Genomic DNA, 26,162 nt, shown 5'->3' on the forward strand with positions numbered 1-26,162 from the left:
ACCTGTTACAGGAAGGTTCCCACTCTGCTTAGTTCCCCCAAATCATTTCAGATAGGGTTGACCAAGCCACGCTGTAATAGATTTTCAGGGTAATATGTGGACCATAAAATGACTGTTAACCAACTCGCTTTGTTTATGAGAGGCAGGCACTTAATGCTACTGGCCCGGTGCTGGAAGCACATTCCACTGTGGTATGTTTCAACACTGCTAAGTCATTGATCAGATGAAAATGACCAGTTAGCAAGTAACTGTTTCCTGGGCTGTAGGCTTTATGAATAATGTGTTCTTCAGTTAAAAACAGCACTTTAAGCAATTGTTTAAACCTAACCATTTGGGAATGAGGGAGACAGCTTCATGAATAATTTATTTTCAAAAGAAAAGATTAAGGGATCTCAACTTTTCACCTTCCAAAACCTTTTTACTGAAGTTGAAAATACCTGCAAATGATATAGATCCAGATAAACAACTCATCATATACATGATGTAAGTTTATATACTTTCACTTTTTAAAAAAACCTTCATTGGGAAAGGTGCATGCATGTAAATACAGTGAGTTTAAAAGAAGTGAGTATAGAATTGCTGGAAGGGTTGCAGGATTTCAGATGTAACATTGAACATGCATTAGCATAGTGCCATGGGAAAAGCTTGAAATATGGTTAATATGCCCTTGTATCGGAAAGGACTCCATCAAAGCAGACCAGTTTGATCCCTTGTGCTTAAATATTCTGCTTTCCACTTTGTAAAACAGACCACCATCTTATAAGAATTGTACGTCCTTAGTTCAAGGTTTAAATAAGAGAGTTTGGGGTGGGAATTAGGTACCAATAACATGATGGCACCCCCCCCCCCCACCACCACAATCCCTTCGTCTTGCTCTTATGTCATTAAAAACTCCCATGGTTTTGTATTTGTGGGCCTGTTATGTGACCACAGTGATTTGCCCCCGTGGATGAAATTTTCATTGACCATACTGACCTTGAAGAAATTAATCAAGGTGCAGATGAGCCTAGAGGCTGCTTCACACCACTCCCTCTGCTACCATCAGCACCATCACAACCACCACTGGCACCACTGACAGCTGTGATTTGTTGAATGATTAGTTGGCCTCAGGCCTATTCGAAGTATTTGATACCTTATTGAATCCTCACAACCTCCTGAGCTAGGTGCACCTGTAATGATTGTTTGCCTAAGTTCACCAGAGCCCAAGGTTTGCAGCCATTTGGCACCTCTGCTGCCCACTCTACAACCTCACAGTCAGACCACAAGTGCTCACACCGGACAGGCAGTTGGCACCTCACCCTGTCCCTGCTCGTGTTTGACCCTGTAATGGAATGGAACATAGTCCAGAGCCAAGAAATATGACAGTAGGCCTAACTGGCGTTGCTGTGAAAGACCCTCTTGCAGAGCGGGTCTTTTCTTCAGGTTGTCAGGGTAATGCATTTGGAAAATAGCACACATAGTAACAACAGCAAGGAGCCAATGCTTATGTAACAGGAAAAGAAACAGAAAAAAGAAAACTATAAATATAAAGCACAAGGCTTCAATTGGTACTCCTAACATTAATGAAAAGTTAAATTGTTTTCTTGTTAGGAATAAGTAGCTCTTTGTTTTTAAAAGATATTCATAAAAACAGATAACATTAAGTTTAGGCATCCAAAGACGTAGGCTGTAAGGTACCTGGAAATCTTTGCTAATGAGAAAGCGCTTCCTCCAGTAGCGGTGAGCAAATGAGGGCAGCTTGTATGGGGAGTTGAGTCTTGCACCTTACAGCTATTGGTATTAGAAATAGTTTTGCCATGACAGCGGACTCTTGATTGTTGCCATTTTTCCCCCCTGCTTGCTACTTCTGGAGGTTTTTAAAAAGCTCATGTTTAAGATGGTGGGCCTCCTGTTTGGATCCAGTCACACTTGAAAAATATCCCTTGAAATTATCTAAACTTAATTTCTGACCATTTTGTTTTAGAAATGCTAACCTCAGGGGGTCTTTGTTCTCTACACTAAAACTTAATCTATTTGGAAAAATTCCATTTACCCTCTGTAGAAATTGACTGGACATGGCTTCTGTGAATGATACGGTTGCTATTATCCCTGAACACCATAAAAATGAACTTTGAAACAGTTAGGTAGGACCCAAACAGAAAGTGATGTACGGCTTGAAAATGGTTTAGTTGAACATTATGCTCCAATATTTTATTGGCCATTGTAGCACAGGTTTTAGAAATATATGTTCGGTTTTTTAAAGTTTTATTTTTGGATTGGAAACTTTCTCACAAACCAAAATAGATGAATCAAGTGTGCTTGAATCAATGCTGAAATGTCATCACATCTGCGGAATGAAAATCATTAGCCAGTTGAAATCCACATGAGATGAAACTGTCTTCCTGTGTATATCGTCCAGCTTTTCCTCTTCTCTGAAGGAAGGAATGCTGAGAAGCTTTACAAAGGCTGGATCATTATTTTATTCTAAAAGTTTTTCAGAAAATACCAAAGCAGCTATTAATTGAGCATGGGGTAGCTCCCGGCATAGGCTGATTTGAGTACAGCCAAGCGTACATTTAAATACAAACTCATTATTTCTCCTAAATCTGTGCTTGAAAATAGATCAAGAAGATTTCCTAAAACCTTGTGGCATAATTTCAATTACACTTAAACTGTGACTAGAATTTACTATTGGAAAAGCTAGCGTAGATATGAATATTGTAAAAAAAAAAAAAAACAATGGGAACATACACTGAAAACTTTTTATACATGTGGCTAAAAGAGGCTCTTAAATCTGTCTTTTGGAAAGGTTTATTGGTTCATAATCTTTATTAGTAGCCACATTTGAAAGGTCTGTATCTAGGACAGATTCAGAAGGTTTGAGTTCTCATTCCAGCCTTGCCTACAGCCAGCCAGAAGGCTTTAAACAAGTTCCCAGCCCTTGGGTGCCTCATTTCACTCTCCACAGAATAAAGAATTTGGACTGTATGCCTCTCAGTTGCTGCCCAGCTCCAGAATTATGTGATTCCTTTGGGGGCTATTATTATAATAATCAAATCTGTCAATTTGTAGAATATATTTCCAAGCATAAATTGATTCTCTAAAGTCCCTTCATCCTCATGGAGTGGTGCTAGACATGGCAGTCTACACGTCATCTACAGAGAGCCTTAGGGAAGTACTGTCCCTGTGGCCATGAACGGACCCTGCTGATTTGGGTGTGAAAGGGAGGCAGAAAGCTGAATTCCCCCAGACTCCTTAGCTAGTTATTGAAGGCAAAAGTTCAGCCACACACCCTGCTGCCTTCATTACGCCTTGGAATGTAGAGGCCAGTGGTCGATCATTATTTACAGTGGATATCTAGGAAAAGTGCTATTTCCCAGAGCTGTCAGCAGGCCCTTGGAACCTTCATGAAAATGATGAAAAGTTTTGGGAGTCATGCTAATCAAGCTTAAATGCTTTACATTGTTTAACAACAAATAACATGCTATTGTTTTGAACTCAACAAAGAAAGAAACCTTTGAATTAAAGCTGAAAAATGTCAGAGAGCATTTCAGTCAGGGAAGAAATACTTTTCAGTGGTTGTGATGTGCATTACTGAGAGCCACCTTCCAGACAGCTTGCCTTTCTTTATTCTGAAAGGAGTCCCCATTGTGTTGATGTCTTGCTAGTTGTGGCATATGTGAGGCCATTGTAATGGACATGTGATGGGTTTAAATGTCAAGAGTTGTGCCCAGTGGGCAAAACCCCTCACTTATACCAGAGGGTTAAGGATGCTGCAAGGCAGGAGTTTAACCTCCTTGTTTTCATTCTCGTTTAGATCCAAACAGACCTCTCTAATGGCACATTTCTTTCATTCTTCTCAACTGTGGCAGGAATAACTCCACTCCTAATTAGGCAAGTGTCAAGTTTTAACCCCAGATACCTCTACAGGCGGTCATTTCCTTGCCTCTCCTGGCAGTGTCTGTACTCTGCTAGCAATCCTTCCACTTGGAGACTTTTGCCTAATATTTAACCTCAGTGTTCCTGCAGGAACTCTCTCTTATTCTCATTGACCAAGAATAATTGATCTATCTGTACTCGCAACTTTCATTTGCATTTTTAGGAGTAACTGATTCATCTCTCTCATCTCTGCTAAACACAAACTCTCTCCCCTTGTTACATCTGTATACACTTTGTTTCCAAAAAAGGATTACTGGTGTGTTCATCTTCCATGCATGCCCTCTGATTTGTCATTCTTTTATTATTACTCACATTGGGACTGCACTTGTTTTTACCCAAATGGAATGATTTTGTGTCCTTTTTCACATAATCCTCCATACTAACACAATTCTAAGCAGTTGATTTTAACACTGTTGTGTTGTTGACTCATTCACAGGGTGATTCACTGTAGTTCTCCTTGTCGCGGACAACTGTGGGATCTGAGCAAGAGAAAGTGACATTGTTTTATCATTATGAGCTGTGTCCCTAACTCTTAAATAATATGTTCTGCCCACTGAAATATTGTGTTTGCCCTTTTACAAGCATACACACATACACACATGTGCACCTACCCACCCACCCCTTCACAGATCAGAGCTCAAGTTACACCTTTATGGGTGCATATGGTGATATTTGAAGGATTAAATGGAGTGATTGATACGACACAACTGAGTCTGTCTGAAGTGTGTTCTAGTGGCAGATCTGTTTACAAGAGTGGGTGTCTGAAATATAAGAACTTAAGGACCTGGATGCTTACACTCCTGCTTGTACTCCTTGTATTTCTAAAGCTGTTAACATTTAAATAAATAATTGTTTTTATTTTATTCTGAGATCCTCAAGTGAAAGGCATATTCAAAACGTGCCCTTTAATTACACATGTTCTCTGAACATCCTACTCAACCACGTTAGAGCAGCCTACTCAGCCACAGTCAACATTCATTTGTGAACTGTAGTGGGCAGAATCCTTCCTGTAAATTTCCTTGATTACAAAATTATTGTTTCCTGGGGCTCTCGTTAAGATACTCCTCTCTAGTCCTAAGAGTTAGTTGCAGTGGTCTTTTCTGGTCACAGGTTTCTTCAGAAATTGCTAATAAATGCCCCCCCACCCCCCAGTGACAAAGGCAATGTGTTTTATGCAGAACTGTTCTTGGAATAGCCTGCTATTAAAATGCCGATGGGGGTGAGGGTGCCTGGGTGACTCGGTTGAACATCTGGCAGTTGGTTTCAATTCATGTCATGATCTCAGATCTCAGGATCATGGAATTGAGCTCCACGTCGGGCTCCACACTGGGCATGGAGCCTGCTTGGGATACTCTCTCTCCCTTGGCCCGCCCTCCTCCCCCCCACTCATACTTGTTCTCTCTCTCTCTCAAAAAAAAAAAAAAAAAAAAAAGAACAAAAAATATTAAATGCTGATGGGTTTTACTAAAATCTGTCAGGTATAGTAGATTCCAGTTATTCACAAAGGTTAAGGAATATGGTGTTCTGATCGATTTTTCTAGAATAATTACCATATGTACCATTCAAAGATGGAGAGTCTTTAGAACTGTGTAATTGTTTCTTTGTGCACATAGTACACTCTGAGGAAATGTATATTGAATTGACTAGAGCTAGAAGGACCGTGAGAGACCTTCCTCTTCCAAAGAAGAGAAAACTAAAGCCAGACAGGCTGGAAGAGCTGCCTGCTGCGGCCCACAAGTGAGTAGGAGAGCCAGGGAAGAGCCCTGGTGTTTTCACACCCCCTGCCCTACATACCATGGGTTAAGGACAAGTGATGGGGGATACAATGGCCAAAGGACCCCGTTTCTTGGATTCTGGGTGAGAGTTTGATATACTCCCTTACTGCCGTCATTATAAAACCTAGCATTACTGCCTGTGTGAAAGAGGTACTAGGAGATGTGCTAATTATTCGCATGCATCATCTCCTGTAGTCAGCACAACCACCCCCTGAAAGATTCTCTTATTATACTTGAAAGATGAGGGTTGAAGCCCAGTAATTTGCCTCACTTAGTGGAGCCAGGCCTTGAACCCATCCACTGGGGCTCCAGATCTCATGATCTGAACTACAACTACTGCCTTCCTAGTTTATTCATTGTTCCCTTTCAACAGGAAAAGAAAATATTTTCTATCCAAAAAGTGTTTTGAGGGAAATATCTTATTTTTGGTAGTGATGTACAGATCTAAATATACCCAAAATATTTTCTATATTCAAAAGCATGTGAAATGCTTAATAGTCCAGATGGGCAAATATGGAGGCCAGAAGGGCTTTGCTGTGTGAGGTCGCCCTGCTGAAAGTCGACTGCTGTGGGGTGTGCTTGGCATGTGGGGGCTGCATCTCCTCAGGATGGATTCATGTCCATTTTCACCAACTATAAAGATCAGGCCCAGGTTCCAAGGAGAAGACAGAAGTGACGATAAAATCCAACATTGTACCTGAGCCTTTGGGACTGGAACTTCCAAGGTGCTAGCTCTCACATCCATTGGAACTACGATGCCATTCCTGACTCCCTGGCACAGATGCAGCCACAGGACCAAGCAGACTGAGTCCCCATGGGATCCAGTCTCTTGCCTATCTCCCAAGACTTACCGAAAACCACTTCATTTGACTCCCGTCCATTAATATTTGAGATTGGTGCAGAGAATTCAATACATATTCTAAATGTTTTTTAAAAATCAGCTTTATTGAAGGGCAGCTGGGTGATACAGTCTGTTAAGCATCAGATTTGGTTTTCACTCAGGTCTAATCTCAGGGTCATGAGACCAAGCGCCACTCAGCTCAGAGTCTGTTTGGGTTTCTCTCTCCCTCGCCCTCTACCCCCCCACCCCCCATACCTCCCATGCTCATGCTTGCATGCTCTCTAAAAATAAATAAATAAAAATCTTTAAAAATCAACTTTATTGAAGTATAATTTACATTGTGCCGAATAATATTTCATTGTACGTATACACTACAACGTGGATTGATTTGGAATGTTAATCCAAGGATGCTTTTCTGGAATACATTTGGTCATGGTATGTTATCTTTTCTATGTATTTCTTAATATTTTGTTAAGGACTTTTGTGTCTTTTTTTATGAGGAATGTATTATTTGTAGTGGCTTTGTCTTGTTTCAGTATCAGGGAGGATACTGGCCCCTTTAAATGAATTGAGAAATGTTTCTCCTTTTGTTTTGTGAAAGTCTCTAAGATTCATGTTATTGCTTCCCTAAATTTTTTATAGAATTAACCAGTGAATCCATGTGGGCCTGGAACTTTCTTTATTGAGAAAGTTTTTGATAACAAATTCAATTTTTAAGAAGTAGATATAGGGACTCCTTAGGTTTCTACTTCTTAATCAGTTGTCTGATTTATATCTCAGGGACTGTTGTGTCATCAGAGCCATTGATTGCATTGGCTTGATGTCATTCATAATATTCCCTTGCTATCTTTCTAATGTCTCTGGAATCTGAGTGGTATCTCCTCTTTTAATCCTAATATTGGTAAGTTGTGTCTTTTCCCCCTCTTTTTTTTTTCTCTTTTTTTTCCTTGATCAGTCTAGCTAGGGATTTCTCAATTTTACTAATTTTCTTTCAGCTGCCTGCTTTTGATCTCAATGATTTTTCTCTACTTTTTGTCTTCTATTTCATTTATTTACATGTATTATTGCCTTTCTTCTCCTTACTTTGGGTTTAATTTGCTTTTCTTTTTCTAACTTCTTAAAATGGAAGTGTAGATCTTTGATCTTTTATTCAGTTTTCCTTTTCTGTGTAAGCTTTCCTCCAAGCATGGATTTGGCTGCATTCTACACATTTTCATATATTTTTATTATCATTCAGCTCAAGATATTTTCTAATTTTCTTTGTGATTCATTCTTTGTTTCATGAGTTGTTAGAAAATATGTTGTTCAATTTCTAAATATGTGGGAGACTTTCCTGATATATTTTTGTTACTGATTTTTAACTTGAGCTGTGGTCAGGGAACAGTGCATTCTGCATGATTTTTAGGCTTGTTTTAAGACCCACTTTGTGGTCTACCTGAGTGAATGTGCTCCTTGCCCTTGAAAAGTGTGTATATTCTACTGTTTGAGGTTGTAGAATATATATGTCGTTCAGGTCAAGTTAGTTGAGAGCATTGTTCAAATGTTCTGTTACTGACTGTCTATCTGCTTGTTCTGGTAGTACTAAGAGAGGCCTATCGTTGACTCTTTTAAGGGGCACACCCATGTAGGATTTGTTGTATCTTCTGGAAGAAATCCTTCTGAACTTTTATTTATTTTTAAAATCACTCTTATGACCTTCCTTGTTTATAAATGATGGGCCTTATTCCACTGAAGTTTTCCCCTTTCCCTGGCAGAGGGAAGTTTCCTTGAGATAGGGTGCCATGGCGACTGAGCTCGTAGGTAGAGCTTAGAGCAACAGAGGTGGTGTGGGTGAGTAGGAGGTCAAACAGATGGGCTTTGTTTCTCCTCTGATTTGCAATGTGTAAGAGTTTGTACAGGATTTGAAAAGACAGCCACAAGATTTCTCAGTTTAGAGAAGTTAAGGAAGTGTCATTTGTAGTTTGGTAAAGCCACTGTACACCTATAGAGGGCGCTCTCTGAGAGTTTGTTCAGGGCCTGCAAGCATCACTTACCTATCTCAGGTAGAATCCTAGCTTTGGCTCCACTGGGAGAAAGGTGTCATGGCACAATATTTTACTCCTTTTGGAGAGGACAGAAGGAATTTGGGGACCAGTGGCCATACATGCTGCTGCCTATGTAAAAGCCATTTTATTTTATATTACAGAGACCCTCTTCCCCCATGCTCAAATTGCACATTCTCAGAAACACGTTCTCATGTAGTCAGCTCCCATGGTGATTGATCATCCTCAGCCCTTGCTTCATGGGATTGCTGACCTAAACACCCTGGCATCTCTTAGGATGCTTATCCATTTCTCTGTCTTCAATATCTCCAAATGTATGCATGAAGATCTTTTTTGTGTGTTGTGAAGTTATGAAAGTGAAGGTTTATTTAGAATGGAAAAGAACACAATTTACAAAGATAAGCAAAATCTTTTGAACCAAGTTGGTTAATTATCTGCCTTTCTTTGAAGGGGGTTTCTCAACTCCCATCATTTACAGGCTACCTTTAAGATTTTTGCCATAACCTTGGTTATAACATTTTTCGTTCAGTAAACTCATTTTTAAGACTTAGCCTCATTCTTGGGACACCTGGGAGGCTTAGTGGCTAAGCATCTACCTTTGGCTCAGGTTATGATCCCAGGATCCGGGGATCGAGTCCCTCATTGGGCTCCCCACAGGGAGCTGCTTCTCCCTCTGCCTATGTCTCTGTGTCTCTCATGAATAAAAAAAAAATCTTTAAGAAAAAAAAAAAACTTAGCCTCATTCTGAAAATGGAATCACAGGTTTTATTCGTTAGTTATATATTTTTCTGTATACATATATTTTAAGATTAAAAATGAATGTCCATCTATGCCACCTAACATCACCTGATGTACCACTTTGTGAATATACATGTCACATTATAGAAACTGTTAATCTGGGAGAAAAGCAAACTGGTATTTCCGGTGGTCCAAGAAGGAATGCTCTGTGCTTGCAGCTCAGAGGCACTGATCCCTTTACAAAGAAAGAGGGAATGAAGGGAAGAGTAGAAGATGAGACCGGTATTGCTGTTTCTCAGGGGGATAATCCTTCCATTGTGATTCCTTTATTCTCTCTGTCTGCCATACATTTCAAAACTACCCATAGCCACAGTTAAAATACTCGAGGAAATATTTGTTAAATGAATGATGTTGAATTAAGTAGTAAGGAGAGGGCCCCTGGGTGGCTCAGTTGGTTAAGCTTCTGCCTTCAGCTCAGGTCATGATCCCAGGGTCCTGGGATGGAGCCTCCCTGCTTAGCAGGGAGCCCGCTACTACTTCTGCCTCTCCCTCTGCCACTCCCCTTGCTCATGCTCTCTCACTCTTGCTCTTTCTCAAATAAATATTAAAACTTTTTTTAAAAAGAAAAAGTAATAAGCGGAGGCTCTGTAAAGTTTTATTTTGTTACCAGCTCACACTTTTCCAATCAGTATTACCCTCAATTAATTTGAAATTTTTAATTATTATTATTCATGAGAGACACACAGAGAGAGGCAGAGGGAGAAGCAGGCTCCCTGCGAGGAACCTAGTGTGGGACTCAATCCTGGATCCCGGGATCATGCCCTGAGCCGAAGGCAGACACTCAGTCACTAAGCCACCAAGGTGTCCCTAATTTGAATATTTTTCAATTGGCTCTATTTCTTCTTCTAGTGGGGAAATTACAGGACTGGTTTTAATGTACATTTTACTTGAGAAGAGTCTTCTCATGTCCTGGGAGTTCACTCCAACAAGGGGGCTATTTCCAGTTTGAGGAGACTTTACAGAAGACTATTAGCAAAGGTGCCAGGTGAGTGTAGGGAAACCACGGGGATTAATGCAGTCCCCAGGCTAGTCCTTCTCCCAAGGATGTGGTTACAGGAAGCCAGAGTTAGAGTTGTGATGAGGGATCCCGTTCCTGGTGACTGTGCCAGCAGACTACATACCTTCACTGCCCTCACCTTCAACCTTCCACATCGCCTGTCCATGCCTCTCTTCCACCAAACCCATCCAGAAGCCAGAGAGAAAGGAGCCTGTTGTTGAGGTCCACGTGGCTCTGCCAGTTGGGTCAGGGAACACTGTGGAGGAGAGGGTTGGTCTGGAAGGGAACGGGTCTCTTTGGTCTTACTCCCACCCCACGCTCTTTATGTAAGGTGGTAGGGCAAGGGGCTGGAGGAACAGTAAACATGAAACATAGCGACTACCACCCCCCTGCAGCGAGAAACAAAATTGAAGTGGGTAGTCATAGCCAACTTGTGCCACCACCCAGTCCTAGTCCTCATTACCCACTGGTGCTCATACCTGTGCTAGAAGGATGATGAACCAGACCTTCACTGTGGTAGGTTGGGGTCCTTGGTATTTGTCTGTACTGAGTTGTCACAGCCACCCTCTGCACGTCCAGCTAGTGTCCCCCATTGACCAGACCCAACTGGAAGCCAGAGGTTAGAAGGCTTGTTGATGTAGCCTATGTGTAAGTAAGCCTCCAGAAGCACAGCACATAGGGAGGAGGGTGGAAAGGTGGTGTGAAGGGGCAGAAGAGGTACCCAGTCTCTGTCCCATTCTTGAAGCCAGATCTAGGTGCTCCATCTCACTTCCATCCAAAGCCCTGTTCCTGGATCAGCAACAGTTTTCCTTCCCTCCTGTCTGCTTTCCTTTGAAAATAAGGAAAAGAACTCTCCTTACTAACTACAGTGCTGTCGTGTGTTTAAAAGTGAGCAGGACACCAGAAAGAACATTCCCTTTAATGCTTATTCTTCAAGCAGTTTTCAGTCTGTGGTTGACTTGCTGGGGCCTTTATTCCTCTGGACTCAAGCAAAAGTTTCTTGAGAAAAAGGCAGTGTTTGTACATATACAAGGAACAGCTGATATTGCTCACTGCTTATTTTCTGCCAAGTGCTGTATATGCTCCGTTCTCATTTAATTCCCATGTGACTGGAGGGAGAAGGTGGCACTTTTACCTTTATATTACAGAGGAAGAAACCGAAGCATAGAAAGGCTAAAGTAACTTGTTTGAGATGAGGGCAGAGTGAGGTAGAGAGCGGAGCATTGGGGTCCGTGGGATTCCTAAGCCCCAGCCTCAGGCTCTGCTCTGCTGCCAGGAGTCTCCATGCAGGCAGGTAGCCATGGAGAGCTCGCTGTGTGCCAGTGTGCCAGGGGCTGGCGGAAGGAACAAGATGAACTGGGCCTCCCCTTCATGGAGCTTTCCATCTGGTGGGAAAGGTAAACCTTAAACAGTCAGTCCCGGATGTGTGGGAGAGACTGTGGAATGTACTACAAAGGCCACCATGAGTGATGGGACAGGGCCATTATTCTGCTGAAGGTTTGGGCCAGCAGAGAACCAGAGGGGGGTCAGATTAGGGGTAAGGAGCCAGGCAATGAGTGCTCCAGGCAGCCGTGTGTGGGAAACCGCTGAGTGCCCATCGAGAGATCCTTCCTGGGAAGATCTGTATCCAGTTCCTTGCCATTTGTCGTCATCAAATCTGCCTTCTAACCCAGGGGAAGAGAAAGAAACAACCTCACTATGTCTACAAACTGGTGGGTGGTATTTTCTGATTTAGAATTTTTTACTTTTACTTTTTATAAAAGGAGCAATTACAAAACACAGTTCTGCAGACTCTTCACTTTTTTATTTAGCCTCAATCCAGTCTGCTTAACCCAGTCCAGTCCATGGAATGCTTATGAAATGTGTATTAAGTACAAAATCATTGCAGGGACTGGAGACGAGTGGGCCTTGGACTCTCTCCTCAAGGAGTGATGGCCTGATGAGTGAAAATAAAACTTGTACAAACATATTTGTCCCAAGAGGGGAGAAAAAAGAGTTTTGTATTTTCCTGAAATGTGTTGGCTGTTTCTGGCCATTTCTGCATTTGCTTAATGTATTATTATGATTGGAATAAATTATGTGTTCAGCAATTGTTTGCATTGTCTTTGCCATCTCTCTTCGTGAAATCTACCACGTATGTTCTCAGGGACATTAAAAATCAGATAGGAACAGAATCTTGTTCCACATGTGTGCAGCAAATTCTGAATTAGTGGGACACGGTCACTGAGGACATTGCGAGGAGGTGCCAAACCTGAACGGGTCAGTCTGCACTAAGTAAACCAGGCCTCAGCTGTAACTGGGGCTGGGAAGGAAAGCTGTGGGAATTTGGGAAGGAGTATAGCTTTCCAGCATGCACTGTCTATCCTGACCTGCTCCTTGGTTGAAAGTCAGAAGCCCAGGGGTGCTTTCTCACGGTGTGAGCTGTTCACACATGCATCACTGCCCATCTGAGCTCCAAGTGTCATTTCACTAGATCTGACCAGAGATGACTGATAGAGTAACTATTGCTAATTGGTGTTGCTGGAAAGCTCAATATGGTTTTTTTCTTGTTTGGGTTCCCCCCCGCCCCCGTCTCTCTAACATGTAAGGGCTTGTAGAGGAGGTAAACGTTGAGTGAAATTATAATTCTTTCCAGGCTTAATACATTGTTTTAATGTTTTAGGAGAAACTGAGGCCCACAGCTATCTGAATAAATGTTTAGCTATTAATATAAGATAAAATGCACAACAAGTATTTCGTCCCTTCCTGCTAGCTGACAATTTTGCACATTATTGAGAGTTGCAAAATGAAAAACCCAATAGGAGAATAGAAGGAAATTTAATTTAGTTGTCCTGTTTTTCTGGAGATAAGCCTGTGGCCTTGAAGAAAAATGGCTTATAAGCAAGTGAAGTGCAAGCCCTATGAGGATAGAGTCCCTGAGTATTGCATCCCTGGCTCACATAGGCACTGAATGAATATTTACTGAATGGGAAGAAAGGAACTCATAGATTTTGTTTCATTACTATGCTACTGAAATTTCTCTGTTGTTATATAACAAGTCTAGGGAATGACAAAAATGAAATCTGCTTTTCCCATGGCATCCTTACAGACCTCAGGGAAGCAGTGTGATGTGCAAGAAGTGGAGAATCAGACATAGGTTCTGGGCTCAGCCCTGCCACTCAGCTGTGCTGCTTCCTTGGGCAGTCGCTTAACCTTCTTTTTTCTGTCACTTATAAAACGGGAGTTTTGGATTCGCCCTTCTTACTTCCCAGAGTTGGCGAGCAAACAAATGAGATGAAGAAACCAGAAGTGCTTTGAAAACTGGAAAGCAATGCCTTCTTTCTTGCTTCTCCTGAGTGTCCAGCAGAAAGCACAGGCAAGAGCCATCCATGCAGCCATCTGGTACTCACAGAAAGCCTTCTGTGGGCAACTCATTCCACTGTCTCTATCCCGAGTATGTAACAGCATTCCCTGAACACAGTTGTTTGTCGAGCACTGTAGGCACTCAGCATATATGCTTTAATAGATCTAATAGGGATACCTCCCTAAATCATGTGGAAGAAGAATTCTGGTTTTATGATGCTGTTTGCCATGTGTTCTAGTTCATATACACCTGTGAACTTACGAGACTGCTGCTTGACCCTCACGCTGGAAGAAGGAAAGTAGGCAGGTTCATTTCTGTGTTTCTGGATGTGATGGGTCTTTGTGCATTGATTTCAACTTGAGCTTTTGTCTGCTTGCCCTCGTGATTGTCCCATATTTGCTTGTAACGTATTCACGTAGTTCAAAATTCATAAGCTACTAAGAAGAGAACAGGAGAAAGCTCCCTTCCACTTCTCTGACTTGGTCACCAGTTCACTCTGAGGAAACAACTCTACCTCATCTTGACAGCGTCTCTGCTTAGATGTTGAGTTTCCATAAAGAGATTTTGAAGTTTCGAGTGTCTTTCCTTGGAAGAGAATAATAGGGATAGTGAAGCAGTGTGGTAAAGATGGGGCAGAAATCTAAGCAAATGCTCTTGTTCCTGCCTGTGATACGTTTAGTCTTGCCTTTTCATGTACAGTTGAGAAAATACTTTTAATTTTCTTGAGAGAATAACCGGAAGGCTTTCGCAGACATGATACAAATATCTTACAGATCTGAGAAGTTGGACCTCAGTTTCCTGTCTTCTTTCTTCAGCATTTATTGAGACTGATTGTTTAGTCTCCAGCAGTCTCATTCTTGCGGAGTAATTAAACAAACCCCCTTCTGTTCCCACCCACTGGCAGTCCTCTTGGACTCATCATTCTGGTCAGGTGTGGAGGAAAATCTTGAATCATTTTCAGATACTGCAAATGATTCCCTTTTTGATAGCTACTGGGCATTATCCTCTCCCTAAAAAGGTGGTTTATTAATATATGCATTCCTAACTTTCAGATTTTGTATGGGTGGAGAAAATGAACAGCATGTGTCGTACACACTGGGGTAGATGCTATTTAAATCTGGTTTGAGCTGCTAAACATCTCACTAACACGGGATCACTGGCTGGAGTCCAGGTTTGTTGGTTGTTTTTTCTTTTGAGGTGGGGTCAGACTTTAGAGAACCAAGCCATCTGTCCAGCAAATTATTTTAAGGCTCTTAATAACAAATAGTTTGTAATATATTTTAATGTGTGGAATAGAAAATTAATGTTTTGCAAAACTGATATCTTTAGAAATGTCTTCCACATTCTGTTTTGTTATCATTTTGGTATTGTAATCCCAATTTGGTAGCACATATCTTTGTACTAATGTTTTTGCAGAATTAATTAGTTCGTTAAAAGCAACATTTAAAACTGGCATGTCAATAACACAGTGCACTTCTTTAGAAGGCTTTTGCTTCTAAGAGTCATTGAGCTTCTACTAAAACAGATGCAGGGATTTTGTAGCTGCATATGAAGCTGTAAGACTTTGAAGAATCTCTCCTGCTTTCTTTGAGGTTTGTTTGTGGAGCTTTTCGATTGTTGTTGTTCGTGCTTTTCGGTGGCTAATGTACTGCACTCTCCAGCACCTCCAATCTTCATCCACTGCAGAGAACTTTGCATTTGAGTTGTTCCATACCTGCCTAGCCTGGGTCTCCATGGCTTACTTTTAATGCCCTGTCTACTTATTCAGCAAATATTTAAGGAATGTCTAGTGGGTCCCAGGCACCATGGCAAGGTGCTGTATTCGGCACTGAATAAAGCAGCCATGACATCCCATAGAGAATCCTTTTGAGGAGATAGACGCTAAGCAAATAATCACGAGAAAAACTGCTTAATTAAACTGGAATGGGAGCTACAGAGAGAATTAAAAGTGCCATAAGAAATGAGATGTAGGGTACATGACTGATGGTGGCAGCAGGGGAGGGCCAGGGAAGGCCCCCTGAGGAAGTGTCATTTAAGCTGGAGACCAGAGACTTGAAGCATGGGGCTGGACTGACCTGGGCATGGGGGCAGAGAAGTGGTTGTGGAAAGACTCTTCTAGATGGAGAATACAGAGTGTGCACGGCATGCAAGGTAGCGCAAGCCTTCTCAGGCTTGTGAAAGAAGGAGGCTGGCTAAAGCTGGACTGCAGGGCCTCCTCGATCCCCTTAGGACTTGAGACTTAAGTTCACCACCAAGCTGTGCCTTAAGCAGTGATATAGAAAGCAGGGACCTCTTTCTTGATACAAGCAGGGAGCTTCTGGAAAACACAGGTGATAAGGCTTTGGAGGGCAGAAATGGTTACTTGCCCTCCAGTGACCTCTACAGTCCCAGAAGTAGGTCCTTGACTTTGTTGGAAAGACTAAGTAACAGTGAGAGGCAGGTGTTTTATCACAGGCAAACAAAAACTAACCTTGGACTTCGTCATGGAAGCATAATTTTCAGATTACAAGGACTGTGAGAGTCATTGTTCCTTTGTATTACTTCAGTGTGTTCACTTCTAGGCTACAGCAAGTACACACATATTTCTTAAATGAAGGCAGCTTTGTTGAAAAATAAAACTGTTCAGAAAAGAACAAAGAAGAAAACAACATACCTCAATTCCAAAACAGGTCTAGAGCAGTTATTCTGAACTTGGGGTTCACAAATGGACTTTAAGGAGCCTATGAACTACAGACAGCTATATGTAAAATGCTATGCAGACATGCATTTTAGTTTTCAGTACCTTCGTAGAGGGTTCTGTGACCCAGGAAGATAAAAGAAATTGGAAAACCTGTTAGTCTTTTATGTGTTTGCAGAAAACTTTTAGGTTCTGAAGGTGATGTTTGTGTGTCATTCTACGAGGGCTGCCGTGGGGTAATTGGGTGCAGATGCTGGGGTGGCAGTCCAGCAGTCCAGGGGCTGCCTGGTGAGATGTGGTATGGGGCATTTATGCAGATCACCTCTTGGAGATGCTACTCATTCCTAGATTGACAGGTTCTCTGATAAGAGATCTCTGAGTGCCCAGTGTTCTTTAATTCTATGATTAAGGACATTGTAAGGAGCAGGCCAAGCTACTTGAAGACAATCAGAAAGAACAAGGTTCATAGGGCTTCAAAAATTGATGTTAGAAATCTGAGAATGGGGCACCTGAGAGGCTTAGTTGGTTAAGCATCTGCCTTTGGCTAAGGTCAATATTCCAGGATCCTGGGATTGAGCCCCACATCGGGCTCCCAGCTAAGAGGGGAGCCTGCTTCTCCCTCTTCTCCCCTCACACCCCTGCTCTGGCTTGTGCGCTCTCTCTCTCTCTCTCTCTCTCTCTCTCTCTCTATATATATATATATATATATATATATATATATATATAAATCTTTAAAAAACAAAAAAAGAAATCTGAGAATGGCATGATCATTTCTGATGCTACTGAGATGTTGAAGTCGTTGAGGTAGGACCTTAGTTCTAAGGAAGCCTTTAGAAACCTTAAGGAGAATTGGTTGGATCGCACTGGGAGAAATTGGATTGGAAACCACTGAGAGTCTGATTGGAACTGGAGAGCAGAACAGGAAGATTGGATTATCTAACTGCTTAAAGTTAACTTTCTGCCTGAAGATATCGAAGTTCTGAATCACACCTTGATCTGAACCTGTGATTTCTAGGAGTTTGTGTTTCTAGCCCGATTCTTGGACTATAAGCCAGTTTATTGGCCGAGTGCTTTGGGAGGAGAACTTCAAGCAGCTCTCCATTTTGAAAAGCCTCTGTAATGTAAATAGGAACAGCAATCTTTCCAAGTTATTACCCTGTTAACAGGTTGACAGATATGTGCAAATTGTGACTCACTGCTCAATTTGGCACTAAATTAATGTCTTTCCGCGCCGCGTCTGCTCAAGTGTAAACTAGTCACCACTGCTGTGTTACTGCTTGTTTGCCTATATTCCAAAGGTAAAAATTAAATGAATTTGATCCTGCCATAGAACGGAATGGAGCATATGGTGGACGTGTAGGAGGAGAGCACGCTGTTCCTACCTGTCCTCAGTCCTGCACTCAAAGTGGGACGTGACATGTTGCTGAGCTCTGCGCAGATGCTGGCGAGCTCACAGGCTCGGGAGGCAGCATCCCTAGAAGTGCTGCCAAGAAGGTGGTACAGCGAAGACCACCTTCCATGCCAACCCCCACCCAAGGCAAAAAAGGAAGTGTCATTCTGTCTCCAGCTTTTTAATTTGATGTTCCTAGCTTTCCTTATTTCTGTCAAGTTGCTAGTGGTGGATTTGCGTTTTAAAGGTTGGGTGTATCTGAAAATGAAATGTTTTGATTTTTGCTTCTAGGATTTAGACATTGTTTTCCTCAGTTAAAAACGCAGCTTTCTCTCTTTCTCTTTTTGGCAAACACATAATGTCACCTGTAAAAAGAAAATTTGCATCTCCTTTATGTTAGACGTGTGAATGAAAAACAGTCTCCTTGAGATTCATTTTTGCTTCATAAAATCTTTGGATTAAGTTTGCTGAGCTTCATCTGAGGTCACTGATCAGGGGAAGAAACCAAACATGCCACCCCAGACTCTACTGTCCTGTATTAACAGATCTCATAAATAAAGGAATCCAGAAGTGGCAGGAAACATTTGTTTTCTGCCCATTTAGAACTCTGCCCCCCACTAAAAGCAAGCAAAGTCAGATTCTTGGCGTAGAATCCTAGAAATCCACACGCTGAACTTGGTTTCTGGAATCTTCACTGAACCTACTCATTCCCCTACTTCCCTAGCCTATTAAAGAAACAGGTTTTCCAAAAAGCATTTTGAAACCTTCAAGGTGAAAGGTACAAGGGAGAGCAAATTATGATGTTATCTTTGTACTGAAGTCCTGCATATTCATTTGCATCCTCTTGTCCATATCTATGATGGTTATTGATTGAGGATTGGTTCCGAAGACATTGCCCGCCCCCTCCTCATTAGCATATACTTAGCAATGACCTCCAATCACACAGGACAGTGGATTTGTGCTTCCTGCTGAGTCTGAAGTAATTGGGTTTCTTTTTTTTTTTTTAAGTAATTGGGTTTCAACATACAGATTTAGAAAAGTATGTAAATACAGAAATGTTTCCAGTGACTTGGTGTAAACTTTTGACATGAAGTTTGTCACGTGTCTTCCACCATTTCAAAAAGCATCAGCAGTGATGCAACATGACTTAGCCTCCTCCTTCGTTCATCTTTTTACCTGTTTGTAGAGTTTATGCTTAGAGCCAAGGTTGTGTCATGAAGCTGTAAATCTGGAAGGGAACAGTGCAAGATGATATGCAGTATCTTGGTCTATTCCTTACCATCCAGGAAAGGTGGTTTCCTCAGCCATTTTAAAAATCAACAAGAATGAGAAGGGGCACCTGGCTGGCTCAGTCAGTTAAGTGTCTGACTCTTGATTTCATCTCAGGTCATGATCTCAGGGTTGTGTGATTGAGCTCCTCATTGGAGTCTACCCTGAGCACGGAGCCTGCTTGTCCCTCTCTGTTCCTCCCCCAGTTTGCACACATGCACATGCACTTTCTCTCTCTCTGCTAAAATAAAATAAATCTTTTAAAAAATCAACAGAATTGTGGAGGGTGGGGCACCTGGCTGGCTCAGTCAGTGCAGTGTGCATCTCTTAGTCTTGGGGTTGTGGGTTCAAGCCTCACATTGGTGTAGAGATTATTTTTTAAAAATCAACAGCGTAGGACCTTGCTTTTAAGAAATACCTTTCATTTTTTCTGAGCTAGTTCACTTTTTAAGGCCTTGCCCTTATCTTATGGTCTTTTCTAGAGGTGGGAGAGAACTGTTTGGTACTAAGTCCCTAAAAGCCCTTCACACACTTGAAAGATGTCCATATCCTGTCAACTCCCTTTCCCAGGAGCAAGTGGCCTTCCGCACCAGCTCTTCTCACACATCTCTACTCCAGTTTGTTGTAACTTACCACTGGGCCTTCTGTGGTTTCCCCTCCCTTCAGCTTCAAGTCTGAAACTGTACAGGACAGTCTCTAAGGAAACTGATAAGTTCATCAGTATGATTACTCCCTAACTTTCATAACTGACACATTGGTGTTCACTTTTTAACAAATGGCATTATGTTGTTTGCTATCTCATGACCCCAGCTTCGAACTAAAATCTTTTTGTGTTGTGAGTGGAGTTAATCTCCCTCTTCCCCCAAGAGAACATAGCTTATATATGTCCCTGATCTAATGGATTTATAATTTAATTCATCATATCCAATGGATACAAAATCCAATGCAAAACCCTTAATAGATAGTTTTGCATCTCAGCTATTGTATTTTACATCCCCAGTGTTGATTGGGTGGTGAGCACAAATGCTGGTACGATTTTATTCTCAAAGGATGTGAGCCAGACCTAGCTCTGTGAGTGCTGTGGGTTGGCATCATCACAGTGAGCCTCCACTGGTGGGGAAAATTCATCCCCCTAAGAGAGAGCATTTCTGCAGAACAGGCCCATGATGTTCCAGTGAGAGTATTTGTAACTTTCCAGCCCTCAATGTGTGCCAGACACCATACTAAGTACTTAATTTCAGTGATTATTAAACCTTAAGAGAGTTAGGTTCCATCTGAGCCAGAAGAAAAGACTCTCAGAGGAATGTCTCCAGGAAAAAAAAGAACTGACACATTGCTGGTATGTATGTCTGACTATAGTGAGAGAGGTCTTACAGTCAGGTAGAGAGTTCAAGGATGAAATTATAGTAGGCACATAGATGACTAACCAAGTGAAAATCAAGGCAAAACAAAAAGCTGTACAAATAAATAAATGTACTCATGAGCCACTGCGTGGCTCAGCTACTGAAAATATATGCAGAGATTTGGGGTGCCTGATTGGCTCAGTCCAGCTCTTGGTTTGGCTTGGTTCATGATCTCAAAACCACAATATTCAAAACAGTATGGTACTGGCACAAAAATAGACACGAAGATCAATGAAAGAGAATAGAAAATTCAGAAACAAACCCACAATTATATGGTCGGTTAATTTCCAACAAAGCAGGAAAGAATATCCAATGAGGAAAAGACTGTCTCTTCAAAAATGGTGATGGGAAAACTGGACAGCAACATGCAAAAGAATGAAACTGGACCATTCTCCTTCTCCATACACAAAAGTAAATTCAAAATGGATTAAAGACCTAAATGTGAGACCTGAAACCATAAAAGTCCTCAAGAAAAGCACAGGCAGTAATTTCTCTGACATCAGCCATGATATCAGCTTTTTTCTAGATAGGTCCCCTAAAGCAAGGGAGGCCAAAGCAAAAATAAGCCACTGGGGCTACATCAAAGTAAAAAGTTTCTGCACAATGAAAGAAACTGTCAGCAAAATTAAAAAGCAACCTATGGAATGGGAGAAGATATTTGCAAATGACATATCCGATAAAAGGTGAGTAACCAAAATAAAGGACTTACAAAACTCAACACCAGAAAAGGAATAATGCAATTTAAAAATGGGCAGAAGACATGAAATGACATTTGTCTAAAGAAGACATACAGATGACCAACAGACATACAAAAAGATGCTCAACATCATTGATCATCAGGGAAATACAAATCAAAACTACAATAAGATATCACCTCACACCTGTCTGAATGAATAACACAAGACAACAGATGTTGGCAAGGATGTGGAGAAAGGGGAACCCTCCTGCACTGTTGGTGGGGATGTAAACTGGTGCAGCCACTCTAGATAATAGTATGGAGCTTCCTCAGAAAGTTAAAAAGTTAAAAATAGAATTACCCTACAATCTAGCAATCTCACTACTAGATATTTACCCAAAGAATACAAAAATACTAATTCAAAGGGACACATGCACCCCAAATGTTTATAGCAGCTTTATTTACAATAGCCAAATTATGGGAGCAGCCCAAGTGTCCATCAATTGATGAATAGATAAAGAATGGATAAAAGAAAAATACACAATGGAATATTATTCAGCTGTAAAAAAAAAATGAAATCTTGCCATTTGCAACTACATGGATGGAGCCAGAGAATACTATGCTAAGTGAAATAAGCCAGAGAAAGACAAATAATATATGATTTCAATTACATGTGGAATTTAAGAAATAAAGCAAATGAACAAAGGTAGGGAAACAAAGTGGGAGGGGAACAAACCAAAAAACAGGCTGTTAACTAACTATAGAGAACACACTGCTGGTCACCAGAGGGGAGGTGAGTGGGGGGATGGGTAAGATAGATGATGGGGATTCAGGAATGCTTTTGTGAGGAGCACTAGATGTTGTACAGAATTGTTGTATCACTATATTGTACACCTGAAGGTGATATTACACTGTATGTAAACTAACTGGAATTTAAATAGAAACTTAGAAAATAAAATGAAAAAGCAAGAACTGGCATTAAAAACGTATGGTGGGGATCCCTGGGTGGCGCAGCGGTTTGGCGCCTGCCTTTGGCCCGGGGCGCGATCCTGGAGACCCAGGATCGAATCCCACATCGGGCTCCCGGTGTATGGAGCCTGCTTCTCCCTCTGCCTATGTCTCTGCCTCTCTCTCTCTGTGTGACTATCATAAATAAATAAAAATTTTTAAAAAAAGTATGGTGTAGAAATATGAAGGTAAATACCAGAAGAAAGCCCAAAAACGAGTTAGTCCTGAAAGTCAAAAGGAGGAATGAGAGAGTAGTATTTTTTATAAAAAGACTTATAAATCCCATTTGTCTTCTAGACTATATTGCACTGAGAAACCACTGTTGAGAAGTCTTTAGTACACTATAGGTTTGTGTTTGACTAAGCTTCCAGTTCATATGTGTGCATTTCTTTTTCCCACTTAGGTATGTAGACGATGTGATCAGCCGCATTGACAGGATGTTTCCTGAAATGTCCATCCACTTATCCAGGCCCAATGGCACATCAGCAATGCTTCTGGTAAGTTCTGCTCGACCTGTCTGTAGGGCCATGCGGAAGAAGCCTAGCCTCAAGATTAAGTCTCCAGCTGTGTGTCGTAGGATCCAGAGAATAGAGACTAAATCCCAACTTGATGGTAAATAGCATCTTTCTCTTCACTGGTATCCTGTAGTTTCAAATTTCTGCATGTTGAAACTTGGCTTTTGAACGAAATTGTGGAGCCCATCTAAGAATGACCCAAAGGAGAACTATACTGTAAGACCATTCTACATGTAAGTCTGTTCGTGATGTTTTGGTGAATCAGTTTTATATTGTCCCCAAGACAATAGAAATGCCCAACTATTAGATCCTGCTAAGGAAAACAACACTATTTTAAAAGAACCAGATTCAGGGTGCCTGGGTGGCTCAGTTGATTGAGCATCTGACTCTCAATTTCAGCTTAGGTCATAATCTAATGGGTCATAAGATCGAGCTACATGTTGGGCTCCACGCTGGGCATGGAGTCTGCTTGAGATTCTGTCTCTCCATCTGCCTCTCCCCCGCTCACTCATACACCTCCTCTCTCTTTGTGAAATAAATTAATTAATAAAATCTAAGAATAAAATAGAACCAGGTTCTACGGAAAATCGCTTCTAAAATCCATTATGTATTTGAAGAAAGTGCTCTGAGACCTTATCACTGATGATTTCCAGTTTGTTGTTTCTGATCTTGAGTTGCTCTGAGCAAGTTGGCTTCACACCCATACCACTGATATTCGCATTTTGCATAAATTCACCAAAGACGGGTGTGATTGGGAAATACAGTGGAATAGAAATGTTAAATTTTATTAGTAATTAGAAAGGCATAGAGACCTCAGGGAAGGGAAGCTTTTCTAATGTTGTATGTGATAATTATTTGAAGAATAATTTGAAGAATGCTTCTCTAAACACAGATTTGGAGGAGCCACCACGTTTTACAGAAAGCAGAATTAATCGAATTTACAGAAAGCCACCACGTTTTACAGAAAGCAGAATTAATCGAAACCATCGAAGCAGATGGTTTTTCAGGGGCATTGGGAGGTGAGCTTCAAGACTGAGTGTTTTTTGTGTCTGGTCAGTTGCTGCTGCTTTGGGGCCTTGTGTGAACTCCTCATACTTTAGCATTTTACTTTTGGAGTCTTATTATAGAGAGCCAGTCACCCAGGATGAGGTACAATTCACTCCAGCCATTCACCTGAGGAGAATGGGTTTACTCTGTGTGTGTGTGTGTGTGTGTGTGTGTGTGTGTGATTTTCTCTTAAGAAAGGAAGAGATGTGGGCTTATTAAATGTGTGTTATCTCTTATATGGGAAAGAAATTAGTGAACTTCATCTGGGTATTGTGCTGCTTTAAATTCTTACAGTTAAAAAACACAGTGTGAGGTAATACAGTGTTCTTTTAATGGAAAAAGAAAACAATTTGTATCTGTCTACAAAACATGTAATATCTTCTGTAATATCTTCTTTTAAATGTACAAATTGTCTAAATTTTAAGATCCTCCAGACCCAGCAGCTAAAACATAAATCCTGCTTTCAGCATACTTGACAGGGACCAGGGAGTTAATGAAGATAAAAATGAGAGCATCCTCAGTGAAATAGGTTTGTTCAAATTATTTCTGGGTCATTGAGCTTCCATTTCATGATGGAGACAGGGATTTGGCATTGAAGAGAATGAGCAAAGTGAAAAGGATCATAGGTAAGCAGGTCTAAGATATCAGAGTTACTTCCACCTGAGAAGGCGGGCTTTTATGTTACAATGACCTGTCAGCCCCATCTGCTTTCCCGTGGAGCTGCTGTTTTAACAGACCTATGAGGGAGTTTAAGGGCTCGATTCAGGGGAAGAGCCTCATTTTAGATGTGCATTTTCCTCCCATGCGTGGCTAATTCAGAATCTTCTATGCCTCTAGCCAGCTAGTTGTTACCTTCCTTAGGTGACAGAGGAATTCACATACGGTGGTGCATGTTGATAGGAACAGCAGTGAGAGACCTGATTCAGAATCAGATTGCTGGGTGGATAATCATACTTTCAACATCACTGCTTGGTTTGACTTTTACTTTCACAAGATGACATTTTATTAGGTTGCCAACCTCTGGCCCATTTGCGGCTGCCACAGACACCTTCTCTGAGGCCAAGGGACTTCTTACCTGGCAGAAGAGCAGGACCAGCAGTTCCTCTTCTGCCCTTGCTTGTCAGCGGCTCCCCATGACCTCAGTGGGAATGTTTGGGACCTGCACCATAGGCAGTTAAGGCAGCCCTGTGGGAGGTTCAGGCAAGAGTTGGAAGTGGTGTTTTCTGGAGATCAGTCTGCAGTGGGTTATATACATCTGGAGTACCGTGTTTTCTGGAAAGCTTTGGGAAGTGAGACTGACCGGGACAGACAGTCAAGGCTGGTGAAGCAGGACACACACGAACAGTCTCTGCTGACATTTCCTTTTACCTGCCTTGGCCAAGGCCCAAACTGCACCTGTGCTTTTTAATAAAATGATATTTCCTCTGGAGACAGCCAGGCTTCCTTGAGCACAATCAACAGAAACCTGCTCTGATTAATATAAGAAAACGTTTGTTTTTGTCTTGGTCTTGAGTTCTAATGATGCCAGATGCTCACAGACCTAAAGGTAGAGCTGATCTGCGAGGAGGAACAAAAATCAGGGTGGCTCCAGGGGCATCCAGAGCAGGACGATGGTCCTTTGGGGGGACACTTTGGCCCAAATGATTCGGCATCCACTGCCTTCTATCCTGTGCCTGTCTCTATGGCCTGGGCGAAACATTCCTACCAGACTTCCCTGGGCTCGTTCCTCCTCTGGGACAGGAGGGGTGTTGTGCCTTGTTAGCCGTGTGCAACTGCATGGAGTGGAGGAGATGATTCCCCAGCAAAAGAGAGGCAGGGCTGGGAAAGCAGGAGTCTGCATGGTAAAGTAGACCTTCACTTGTTTTCCTGTTACAAGTGAGAAAACTTGGGATGGGGGTTCACCTGGCCACACAACCTGGACACAGCTCCTAAGTCTCTGGGGTACTTTCCTCATCCTGTTGGTTACAGCTCTTAGTGATGGCAAGTAAGACCTGGATTACCAGGTCCTGAGCAGCTAATTTCTTCTTAAGGTTTTTTTATGATGTAATTTGATATTTACAAATGAATATGTGTAACGTATGGCAAATATAAAGCATAATGATAATAACCTCATGAGCTCACCTCTCAATTTAAGAAGCAGAGTTATGGTTATACCAATATATGCCTCTCCCCAGTCCCTGCGTCTCCAGCCAGAGTCACCACCATCCTGATAATCCTCCTCTTTTCTTCCTTTTAAATGCATTTTACAAGATAGGCATGCATACCTAAATAATATACAAATTAGTTTTGTTAAATTCTGAAATTCATAAAAATAGGGTCAGATTGTGTGTATTGTTTCTTTTCTCTCTCTCTCTGTCATGTGTGTGTGTGATTTCTGAGGTATATCCATGCTGGTGGTCATATCTGGTAATTGGATCATCTTCATTGTTGTGTAATAGTCCATTCTATGACCATGTACACTTT

General features: G+C 41.6%; 1 protein-coding gene across 2 annotated transcripts in view; it reads left to right on the plus strand.

Annotated features, from left to right (window-relative positions):
* MED27 (mediator complex subunit 27) overlaps window positions 1–26,162 on the plus strand; it is a 198,908-nt gene that overhangs the window by 109,784 nt on the left and 62,962 nt on the right. For both annotated transcript variants that reach the window (XM_055319240.1, XM_055319251.1), the window contains exon 4: window positions 22,541–22,634. In XM_055319240.1, the coding sequence (XP_055175215.1) occupies window positions 22,541–22,634 (94 nt within the window). The remainder of the gene's footprint in view (window positions 1–22,540; window positions 22,635–26,162) is intronic.

This window comes from Nyctereutes procyonoides, unplaced genomic scaffold (assembly GCF_905146905.1).
Source record: "Nyctereutes procyonoides isolate TBG_1078 unplaced genomic scaffold, NYPRO_anot_genome, whole genome shotgun sequence".
Classification (NCBI taxonomy): domain Eukaryota; kingdom Metazoa; phylum Chordata; class Mammalia; order Carnivora; family Canidae; genus Nyctereutes; species Nyctereutes procyonoides.